At 39.2% G+C, this 12,443-nt stretch overlaps 1 protein-coding gene across 1 annotated transcript; it reads right to left on the reverse strand.

Annotated features, from left to right (window-relative positions):
• Positions 1-412: 412 nt before the first annotated feature.
• On the reverse strand, positions 413-7,345 carry LOC144517242 (monoacylglycerol lipase abhd6-A-like). Its single transcript, XM_078249240.1, has 9 exons — positions 7,237-7,345; positions 5,602-5,717; positions 4,071-4,230; positions 3,797-3,910; positions 3,549-3,681; positions 3,295-3,452; positions 3,009-3,063; positions 1,533-1,633; positions 413-931 (listed from the first exon to the last, which is right to left on the reverse strand). Exons 2-9 carry the CDS (start codon positions 5,703-5,705, stop codon positions 752-754), a joined length of 1,005 nt encoding a protein of 334 aa, XP_078105366.1. The 5' UTR covers positions 5,706-5,717; positions 7,237-7,345; the 3' UTR covers positions 413-751.
• Positions 7,346-12,443: the final 5,098 nt, after the last annotated feature.

Below are 12,443 nucleotides of genomic sequence, written 5' to 3' on the forward strand. Positions count from 1 at the left end.
AAAAATTAAACTACCAGTAGATCTAGTTTGTTTCTGTCATGTAACATTTGTATTGATGATATCAACATCGAGTCACACAAATAACCTGTTTTCCTAAATAATTTATAATAATATAATAATAAACAGATTTCAAACTCCTCTAAAATTTCCTTCGGGATGAATAAAGTATCTATCTATCTATCTATCTATCTATCTATCTATCTATCTATCACTAAAGCGTGGCAGGTCATTTGACACATTTTATTTTCTAAGCCACTTCCAAGCCCATTTCTATCATTAAAAGAACAATACAGATGAAATGCTTTACCGATGTGTCCCCTCCCCACCAAGCAGTTGGTGTATTACTAAAAACAATACAAAATCAAAGTTGGTGTATTACTCCATTAAAAACGAAACAGAGCAGAGAAGTTTCCAATCAATCAATACAACAATTTTTTATCTTCACATTTATTTCTGTAGTCCTGAGATTCTCTTTGTACATGTGCTGACATTATTAAATCACCTCATTTATCAAAATTTATTCACCTACAGTAAATATTCTATTCTGAATGTGCTTTTGTGAGGGTAAATGTGCAGTCAGTTCACAGCAGGACACTTCACACAAAATCAAACACCTGTCATTCACATGAAACGAGACTAAAATACAGTTTTTCTCAAAGAGAAATGTGCAAAATCCCAACGTGGAATGTAGTCATTCAACACTGACATCTAAAACAAAGACTTCAGGAATATTTGACTGTGCCACTTTTCTTCAGGAGTGTTTCTTAGTGCTCTCGTCACTGACTTCCTGCGCAGACAGGAAGTCAACGATGAGCTTGGCGGCTTTCCTGGGCCTCTCCAAAGCCACAGAGTGACCGCAGTTGTCCAACAGCGCCACCTGGCAGTTTGGCAGCGCCGCCTGCAGCACTGCCGCCCCCGACACGTCCACCACCTGAGAGAGGAGACAGCTTTATTAGCAGCTTGGCATGTTTGTGGATTTTGGCAACGCCTTTGGTTCTAGGCAGACATGGCTGTGGATCGGTTATATTCATTTTCTATAAGCTACGCTAGCAGAACGGCTGCATAGATATGAAATATGTTGGTCAGTTGGTCGGTTGGTTGGTCCACCACGCTGGTCCAGACTGAAAGTTTTCAACAAATAAATGTTGCACAGAGATGTTATCTCAACAACTGATGTGAAATGAAACGTATGGATTACCATGAAATTTGGTTCAGACATTGATGACCCCCGGTCAGGATGAACTGCAATAACTCCTTATTATCCATTTAGAGCCATAATCAGGTAAAGAAAAAGAAAGTCAAATACTTTGATATATGATCAAATAACCTGCCTCAGCTGTACTTTGTGTTTGGTGCTTATTAACAGGTGTTAGGATGCTAACACGCTAAACTAAGATGCTGAACACGGTAAACATTATACCTGCTTAAACATCAGCATGTTAACATACTCAATAAATCTAATTTTAGGAACATTTATTTTGCCTTTTTCCTTGAACATAGAACATTTTTAAATAACTGGGATTAATGTATACCTGGTCCTCCATCCCCCAGATGACCTGCACTGGTGACGTGATCAGATGCAAGTTTTCCTGCAGCGAGTGGCGAGACTTCTCCCCGACAATCTCCATGAACACTGAACGAACACACACACACACACACACACACACACACACACACACACACACACACACACACACACACACTTTAAAAAAAGATCTCTTGAATAAAAAACAGGTGGAATTACCTGTACTGTTGCAGACTAGTGCTATGTTAGTGCTGTGGGAAATGTACACTTTACTGAGTTTATCAAGAACACAGGTAAACATGGAGAAAATTAGTTTATATCTGAATAACTTGATGACTTTGAGTGAATTCCTGAACTCATCCAGAACCGGACCCTGTCGGTTAGAGAATTCAAGATGACAGTATTGAAAGTCTGAAGCGGCCTACACATGGTCCTGTGGTAAAACTGCTCTGCGCTGGCTGTGCCATCGTTTCCCTATGGGGAGAGCGGTGGAGACATCTCGGAGGCGTGGCGTGTTGATGGCATGAAATTCCCCACGAGCGCTGCGCTCAAAGTTGAAATTATTTCAACTTTCACCTCGTTGCTGCTGACCTTTTTAAGGTGCAAACCCATGAAAGGAGGTAGCCTTAAGCAATGATGACGTATACTTGCTCTGCGCCCTACATCAGTTTTACCTCTGATCATGTGTAGGCGGCTTACAGTAAGGACCGGAATTCCACTGAAGGACCCCTTTTAACCTCAATGCTCTGTGACCTGCTAATACTTTTTCATTTCAGAAGAGTTTAAACTTCATCAGAGGACACAACTGGAGATTCTAATCTAGATCCAAAATACACTGATGTTTACATTTAAACGTGTGTGTTAAGCTGCCTACACATGATCTGCGCTGGCCGCTCCATTGTTTTCCTATGTGGAGAGCGGTGCCGCCCGACTAGGTGCAGCGCCACCCTTGGCGTGCTTGGAATTGCCGCCGTGCGCTGCTGACCTTTCAAGAGCGGCGCGTTGCAAGTAGTTGCAAGTTTCAACTCGTCTCGTCAGTGAATCTTTGTTCTGAACTGGGCTTTATGCCTGATCAGAGGATACTGAAACAACACACGTTGTCCCAAACACCTGTGCTTCTCAGCAGGAATGGAGGGGTTGTAGCTCAAGATGGAGAGCGGTCAAATTGCTCCCGATGCTGCACCATCGGTGTGTGAATGTACGTGAATGTCAATCTGTATGGCAGCCTCGGACACTAGTGTATGAATGAGTGTGTTAATGGCGCCTGTGCAAAGCGCTTTCAAGTGGTCGTTAAGACTAGAAAAGTGTAAACAATGCATAGGAAAACAGGGAGGCTTCAAGGAGCTAAACAAAGTGCCCACCTACTATCTGATAACGTATGGATTATTAATTGAAAGAGTTTAGCACACCACAGGATGGTGGCTCTACAATCTGGGAGGAGCAGTGGAGGGAGAAAAAGGGTGATGTATATGAGCAGACTGACCTTCTTTGTAGAAACCATTGTTGGGAGTCCTGTTGTCAAGGAGACCCCGCAGGGCCTGGCAACACACACACACACACACACACACACACACACACACACACACACACACACACACACACACACACACACACACCAATGGGTATTCCCTACATACTGCAGCGGCAGCAGAAATAGCAGCAACTAAACTAGTGTGCATACTAACAGTGGTTGCACTGATATATTTATATTGTTGCTGTGTGAAGCCTTAACAGTGTCTGATTTCACAGCAGGTAGCACACCTGTGTACCTGTCGGGGGAGGTTGGGGGGGGTGTAGCAGCAGAGTTTCAACATGTCCTCCAGCTCCGGGATAGTGGAGGGGATCAGAGGGATCGACTCCTCCTGCTCAGATTCCTCCATCTTCTTCAGACGAGTGATGAACTCAGATTCTGTGGGATAAACCAGACCTGGAGGACAGAGAGGAGGAGAGTAGCTGTCATTCTGCTTTCGTCAAACAAACAGTCTGAGGTCTGAACACTGGTTTAGAAGTCTGCTGAGCTTACCTGCCGGACACACCAAGGTGACACTGGACAGAGAAGCAGGGTAATGGGCAGCGTACACTCCGGCCACGTTCCCACCCATCGATGTCCCAACCAGGTGGAAGGGTCTTTTGTCCAGACCGATACTCTGCACAAACTGCACACAGAGACACAAAGAGAGAGACGTGTTACCCATCCGCTCACACTCACACACACACACACACACACACACACACACACACACACACACACACACACACACACACACACACCTGGTGGATTCGGCGGACCTGGCCCTGAATGCTGTAGTCCTCGGTGCCGGTGCGACTCGTCCCCTCGTGTCCCGGCATGTCCACACACACTACATGCTGGTCTCTGGGGAGATGCTGGAGCAGAAAACAAACACACCCAGGACTCCCTGAAATCAAAATGTGCTCCATACTACTTCTTACAGTAAGAAGTGTCTTTGAGGATGATATTCAGTGCACACTCGTTCACATTTCTAAGTGTGTGTGTGTATGTGTGTACAGCATGTGTGTGTGTTACCTTGACGACGGGCAGCCACATGTCCTTGGTGGCGGAGAAGCCGTGCAGCAGCAGCAGTGATGGCGAGGCGCCCCCTGGCGTCCCGCGGCTGCAATAACAGAAGCGGTAGCCTGCACTGTGAGAGTAGCGGACCACCAGCCCCAGCCTGCGGCGCCAGTACCTGAGCAGGATTACAGCAGGATCACTTCTTATAATACTTTCTGTATATTTTTTGTCCTGTGTCTATTTAATGTGTATTTGTGTTATTCTGATGTGTGGAATTTTTTTTCTTTTGAGCTGCTATAGCACAGGAATTTCCCTAGTGTGGGATTAATAAAGTCTATCTTATCTTAATTCTACAATTACAAATGTAATTGATACCATTGCTCCTACTAAGGTGAACGCTGTCTCTGGTAAGTCCACTATGACATCTATAAAGAGAGACTTTGCATTTATAATTTGGAGCTGAGAAACGCAAGGCCATCCTTCTTCTCTGACATTTTCGCCACAAACAATAATAATGCACGTGCCTTGTTTGCTACTGTCGGCAGGTTGACAAACACTCCAGTATCAGTGGCAGCGGAACTTTTATCCACCAAGGTCTGCAATCAATTTGCCTCCTTCTTCACTGATAACATTCAAAAAAACTAGACAAGCAGTCAGTGCCTCTATATTAAGTACAGGATATGTGTTGTCACAGTGTCCACACAAAACCAAATATTTGCTTAACAAGCCATGCTTGCAGCTCTGTGTGGCTGTACATAGGCACAGTGATGCTTTGAGCTTAACGCTAACATCAGTATGCTAACATGCTGCTATTTGAAGTAAGTTAAGAAAGTTAAGTGAAAGTTTAAAGTGATGGTGATGCTGCATATAACAGTCTGTACAGTTTCAGTGTTGCCTAACAACATTTTATTCACGTCACAAAGCTGCTGATAAAACCACTATTACATCACTGTGACTCAGCACTGTGTGTGTGTGCGTGTGTGTGTGTGCGTGTGTGTGTGTGTGTGTGTGTGTGTGTGTGTGGGCTTGTTTAACTATATTTGTGGGGTCCAAAAACCAGGAGTCCAGTATACTTGTGGGGTCCCAACTGCTTTGTGGGGCCAAAATGCTGGACCCCACAAGTTTAAAGGGCTGTTTGAGGGTTAAGACTTGGTTTTAGGATTAAGGTTAGAATTAGGTTATGGTTAGGGTGAGGGTAAGGGTTAAGGTTAGGCATTTAGTTGTGATGGTTAAGGTTAGGGTAAGGGGCTAGGGGTCAATGACGGATCCCCACAAAGATAGTGCCACAAACCTGTGTGTGTGTGTGTGTGTGTGTGTGTGTGTGTGTGTGTGTGTGTGTGTGTGTTTTGTAAGTTAATGAAATATAAAATGTTTTGTCAAAGGAGAAATTATTAGTAAATTTTAAAAAATATAAAAAACAAAAACAAAGCATCAGCTATTATGTAGTCTGGCTCAACGGACGTACTGGGATAAAGTCTCTCACTTTATTTTATTTTTTAAAATACCAGTAAACCAGTAACCAATTAGCAGTCTAACGGGTCTGTACCAGTTGTAGGCCTTAAGGAGGACTCCAGGCCAGAACAGGAAGGAGGTGATGAAGGCGACGACAGGGAGAGCCAGTATACCTCCTGATAGCATTATCAGCTCCATCGCTGCACACGCCTTTGATAGTAAAACACACAAGCAGACATTATCATTTGCTGTCAGATTAGTTTCTGAATTGTGGATGCTTGACCAGTGTTTGTCAGATTGATTCTTCATCATTTTTAAGAGCGAACGGCATTGTTTCTTGCCTATTATATTGCGGTAATATTGTTGATAGTCTACATCGACAACGTTTCATTTAAAGTGCTCGCATTATGCTCATTTTCAGGTTCATAATTGAATTTACAGGTTATATCAGAATAGGTTTACATGGTTTAATTTTCAGAAAACACCATATTTTTGTTCTACTGCACATTGCTGCAGCTTCTCTTTTCACCCTGTGTGTTGAGCTCTCTGTTTTATCGCAATATGATTTCCATACCAAGCTCACTGGCTTCCTCTGTAATATTTGCCATGCACCCCCACTGGCTGTAGGCCTACAATATATTTCTTAATTGCTAGGTGTGGAGCGTTTACCAGGCAGGAAGGGTCTCATGCAAAGCTGCTCTGAATTGGCATTATGGGGAAAAGTAGGATCCAGTTTTGGAGTTTGACCCATACTAGCTATCTCACCTGTACTGATTTAGGTCTTTCCCAGTGCAATACTAAATCACTGGACTATCCCTTTAAGTAGGCTAACCTTTAGCTACAATCCACATGATTCACAGTTTTTCACAAAAATAGAACTCTGCTTTACACAGTAGGCGTGTGTAGTTTGTTTTCAGAAATATTGCAGGTATGAATTGATAAAATGACGTTTTGGTAAAATAATGTAATAAACATGTAAAATGACTATCTTCATGATTTGTTTTTCATTTTTGGTATTATATATTACTTTTAAGTTATTTGTTTTCTGTAAATAAATGTTGTGATGGTCAGTTTGTCAATGTGTACATTTGATGCACAAATCAATAATAAGATAATAATGTAAATATGTGAACATGTACACTATAAGGTGAGAATGTTTTGCCAAATTGTTAATGCTGACCTTTGATCCTTTAATATAAACTAACACAGACACAGATGTCTGACAACGGTGACACACGGTTGAAAGCTCCAGAAAGTAAGTGGACATTGAGTTGCTATTGTTTTGCAAAAGAAGACGAAGTAGAAGAAAAGGAAGCTCAATAACAAAAAGATATAACGTTGTGTAAACGAGGAGTAAAGTTGGGAAAACGGTAGTTCCCTTTAACCATATCACCGCTGGTTCCCTGTTAGTTCAGACATTTTACATGTTATAGCCTACTGAAAGTTCAACGGTAGAGAGAAGGCTTACATCAGCTTTGAGAACCAGCAGATAACAATATTACATTTCAGACATATATGTGGGCTAGCTAACGTTACCCCATTGCTATGACTTTAAGTGCCCTTTTGAAGACATCACATCTCAAACATGATCACAACATGGCCACTGTACTGTAGGTTAGCCTAGATATAAACACATTGACTGAATTCCACAATTCAGCCGCCGAAGTGAAGATATATTAATTTTCATTATAGCATGTTTATAACTGCCTGTACATAAGTAGCACTGTACCTGTTCGAGTCCTGCGCAAATTGTCACTGCGAGCCGTCCTGCATTCAACCGCCTCCTCCTCTTTCACCCAAATTACACAACAGCCTTTCATCTTCAGACGACCGTGCTGCGTTCAGGAACTGTCGGGAATATCACAAAGTCGTGTGTGTGTGTGTGTGTGTGTGTGTGTGTGTGTGTGTGTGTGTGTGTGTGTGTGTGTGTGTGTGTGTGTGTGTGTGTGTGTGTGTGTGTGTGTGTGTGTGTGTGTCAACCTCCACATGAGGGCGCCACCATCTCACGTCTGTTTTGTGTATCCAGACAGCTACACATTTACATTTTAGGGAATTCGGCAGGGATGCCCTATATCTCCCTACCTTTTTTTGCTTGCAGCCCAACTTTTATGTGAACACATTAAATGTAGTCAATTGCAGGGTATTTCCATCACTGATAAGACAATTATTTTAAGTCAACTGGCAGATGGCACAACACTGTTTTTAAAAGACAGCTCCCAGGTTCCTCTAGCAATTTCTATAATAGAAGTTTTCAGTAAAGCTTCTGGTCTCCGTTTAAATCTTAAAAAATGTGAATTACTAGCACTTAAGGATTGTGATATTGATATGATCTCTAATATTCCTGTGAAGAATAGTATTAATTATTTAGGGCTTGTTATTGATAAAAATGAACTGCAAAGATGCAAGAATAATTTCATTCCCATTGTTGAAAAAACAAGGAAGAAATTCAACCTTTGGCTTTTGCGTGACTTATCATTAAAAGGCAGGATTCTCCTCTCGAAGGCTGAAGGAATATCAAGATTAACATACGCTGCACTGTCTTTATATGTAGATCAACAAATGTGTAAAACTATAGACAAAGTTCTATATGATTTTGTGTGGAAAAACCGCACTCACTATCTGAGAAAGTCTGTTTTAATGAATGAGTACAGTAAAGGTGGCCTCAATTTCCTGGACTTTAATACCTTAAATTTATTATTATGTACATAGGAAGGGTGTATGTGTACATATACATATGTATATGTATACATATGTATATGTATACGTATGCATATGTATACATATGTACATTATGTCTTTTCCTCAGTTTTTATTGGTATGTATCTATAATATTGACAAAATTCCTCTTAACTTTCGTCATTTCATAAACAAATGCTGCTGGCTTGGTCTTTGATCTACGAGCATAATTTCTCTCCTCATAGGTTTTATATTTGGAACAACAGATATATTTTGTATAAAAACAAATCCATTTTCTTTCAACAGTGGGTTGACAACAACATATTGCTTCTAAGCCAATTACTCAACCAGCGTGGTCAGCTTTATAATTATGTTGAGTTTATTCATCACTACGGCATCCCTGTCTCTCCGGAGGAGTTCTCTATTGTTTTTGATGCAATACCTTCAGCTGTCGTTGTACTCTTTAAAGGTTTTAATGGAGTTGGCGATCACCCTATACTGTTAAATGTGAAAGAAACAATTGTTGGTAATATTTGTTTTTCACTACAAGCTAAAAGTAAGAATAAGGCAACTCGTCAACTCTTTCAGCAAGACGTTAAGAGTACACCTGCTGCTTTATCGTACTGGTCTTCATATGTTGAGATTTGTTGGGAAAAGGTTTGGCTATTGCCACACAAGTTCTTCTTAACCAACAAAGTTAAAGAGATCTCTTTCAAAATGCTCCACAGATTTTACCCAACTAACCATTATCTGCAGAAAATGAAAAAAGACATTTGATATCAGCTGTAGTTTTTGTGGAGAACTAAATGAAACACTGGTCCATCTATTTTGGTCTTGCAATATACCAAGACACTTTGGAGCAGATTATCACATTTCATTGCTGTTCACATTTACCCTCAATTCACATTACTTTGGGAAAATGTATTGTTTGGATTCACTCAATATGATAGAAAGCTTTATTCTGAGTATTATGTGATGAATTTGATAATTATTTTAACCAAATTTTATTTACATAGGTCAAAGTTTTTGAAAAAGAAGCCAAGCTTTTTGGAGCTGACTGCCAATATTAAACAATACATGTTTTCCATTTCCACCTGTACAAACAAAAAAGCTGTTAGATCATATGACCTTTGTAAGCTTTACAAAATATTTGTATGAATTGTTTTGCTTTGTTTTGGTTTTGTTTTCCTTTAGTAACCCCCTGGCTCGTCTAGAACATAGACTGTTAAGATGTACAGAAGACGTTCCTTCCTACTGTATGTCCACATTCTTCAATAAAGTTAAAAAAAAAAAAAAACATTTACATTTTAGGTGGCGACATCCAGTTGTGGAAAATAACAAAATAGCCTACATTGACTCTGTTCTTAAATACAGTATTAAGTACAGTTTTGAGGTACTACCACTTTAGTTGAGTATTTCCACTTTATGCTACTTTGTTCTTCTACTTCACTAAATTAAAGAGCAAATGATTGTACGTTTTACTGCACTCCAGTTATTTGAGTTACTTTTTTACAGATCCAGATTAATACAAAGTGTATAAATAATATTCAACAACAATCAACTAATGAATTATGATGTGTTACCCGACAGTGTATAGGCCTAGTTAGCTCCACCTTTACCAGCCACAACATTGAAGTAATGACATTAATGCATCAACAATTATAATGCAATGATATATACTGTATATACAGTATATATGTATATAATTGTAAAATGTGCCATTCTGCATTTTGAGTAGCGCAGCATTACATTTGGTGCTTTAAGTGTATTTTGATGCTGATACTTTTGTACTTTTACTTAAGTAAAATTTTGAATACAGAACTTTTAGTACAACACTGTATTTCTACAGTGTGGTATTGCTATTTTTGCTAAGTAAAAGATCTGTGTACCTCCTCCACCACTGGCAACATCTGTATGTCTCAGTTACAAATAGATGAACAATACAAACAATATCAAAGAGTTAACATAAACCTTCATTGATGCCCGGGGGAGACATTCTGTTGTTGCAGCACCACAAAGTCATAAATAAATAAAGATAAATAGATCAATTAAACAATGTTGGAGCTATTCATTGTTTTGTTATTATTGGAGTTATTCATTGTTTTTGTTATATTTAATAGTTAAATATTTATTTATGAATTTACAATGAACGTTGTTTACCTCTGCGTAAGATTCACTCCTTCGGTGCCTCAGTGGCTGTTTGACTTTGAGTTTGTTTTGTTCAATCTCAGGACAAATCGCCACTACAAACACTATATGATAACATATACAGTATATATAACTGAAATAGAATAGAAGTACAAAAAAAACAAAAAAAAAACTATACAAGACAAACTTACAAGGCAAAAGCAACAGTGATGCGATGGGAATAATAGCAGCAGAGCCAGCAGGTCTAGCATATGTAAATGGCGTTTACATTTATATAACATATACATGATATATAAAACATGATTGATAAAATATATGATTAAGTAATGATCCTTAGTGTTTGTCTGTTTGGATAATCTGCGTATAGCATTAGAGGAAGTGCCCCCCGATCACACTGGGTGCTATTAAAGGCAATAAAACTCTGCAACCAAATACATTTGTCTCAGTCTGAGACTAAAAATATCCTTTTCTGGGTTTTTTCATGCTTCAGGAAGCGGATGTCAGACAGTCAGCTGGGTGACGCAACTGCACAGGAACGCTGGCCGAGAAACCACAGGAATACTTAACATTTCTGCTGGGAGTAGGTCAGCACGCACACACACACACACACACACACACACACACACACACACACACACACACACACACACACACACACACACACACACACACACACACTCCTTGCTCTAAAACTTTAAATCAGAGCTCTGCTTCTGTGAAACGTTTTGCTCCAGCTCAATGGATTCAGTTGAAACATGATCTGAAACTCCAGATTTTACATTTAAGTAATGATTTTAAGATCTAAATCTTTGGCCGGCTTTAGAACTTCACAACTAACGGTTTCAAGGTATTTAGTAACCTCAGTAAGTTGAATTTGTCTGAACTTGAATGAATGAAAAAATGACCTAAAATATTTTCTTTTGTGTTCTTTTTCTAATGATATGGCTTCATATGGTGAGTTAGTTCTTTACACAATTAAAGCATATCCACATTTGTGCTGTTAGGTTGTGCAGGTTATTGAATATCTGGTAACACTTTACTTGAAGGTATCTACATAAGAGTGTCATGACACAGTCATGAACCCTAACCCTAACCCTAACTCTAACTAACTCTAACCATAACTTGTCATGACAAAAACCGAATGACACTTGCTAAAAGAAGCGTTATGTCATAAACGTTTATGACTTGTTTATAATGTTTATGACACGTTCATGACAGTGTCATGTCACATATAATTGCTACATATATCATTATGTATGACAAAAACTATTGTCATCTTAACTGGTGAAGATAGTTTGGCAGATACTGTTTGACTAAACATACATTGGCAAAGCCCACTCACTGTAAAGTCAAAGTATATGTCGATGATGTGATGAACTTTCAACGTGAATTAGTGAAGATATATTTAGGCTACAGATGAAATCTGTGTCCAAAAAGATGACAGACAAGTGGAGTTCAAACAGAAGTGACTTTAATTCCAAACAAATAAGCAGTCAAAACATGATCAGCAGAGAATCTATTTACTCTTTACTTTCTCTGACTTGTGAAGATTTTAAACTGACGAAAACATATCATCTTGTCTTTCACAGATTACATTGTATTGAACAGTAGTCTTGTCTATATGCTACATATTTAGCTGAGTGCGTCAAACTATATTGCTAGCTTAAATATTGTCCTTGTTTCTAAACAATTGGCATTGGTAACAGCAACCAATTTAAAAAGTGATCAAAGGATAAAAAAATGAGCATATTCGCTGATGTTGTGCTAGCTGCTTGTATTTCCAAATTGTATTTCATGGAACAAAAGTAAAGCTAATTAGCTTCTGTCTAGCGCACATTTTTGCCTGACTTCTTTTTAGGGATTTTAGCACTTTGTAAAATACTAAATTTGCAGCCAGAAAACTGAGTAGCAAAATAAAAAAATAAAAACGTATTAAACACATTATAGCGTTTAGCAGCAGCAGAGATCCATGTTAATGAAAATAGATCTGTAGTTTGACTAAAATAACACATCAAACAGAAAGAGAAAAAAATGGCATAATAAAAGCAAAATCCATACTTTGTATTTGAATAAAACAAACACACAACCCAACTTCAGTGGGGGATATTATAA

The sequence above is a fragment of the Sander vitreus genome, chromosome 4, assembly GCF_031162955.1.
Source record: "Sander vitreus isolate 19-12246 chromosome 4, sanVit1, whole genome shotgun sequence".
NCBI classification, from domain to species: domain Eukaryota; kingdom Metazoa; phylum Chordata; class Actinopteri; order Perciformes; family Percidae; genus Sander; species Sander vitreus.

What these genes read in the sequence shown, in the direction of transcription:
- LOC144517242 (XM_078249240.1), bottom strand. Translation starts at nt 5,705, where the DNA reads ATGGAGCTGATAATGCTATCAGGAGGTATACTGGCTCTCCCTGTCGTC. An exon ending in CTCCTTAAGGCCTACAACTG is followed by an intron (nt 4,231 to 5,601) that starts GTACAGACCCGT and finishes AATCCTGCTCAG; the next exon opens with GTACTGGCGCCGCAGGCTGG. An exon ending in CAATGGTTTCTACAAAGAAG is followed by an intron (nt 1,634 to 3,008) that starts GTCAGTCTGCTC and finishes GTGTTCGTTCAG; the next exon opens with TGTTCATGGAGATTGTCGGG.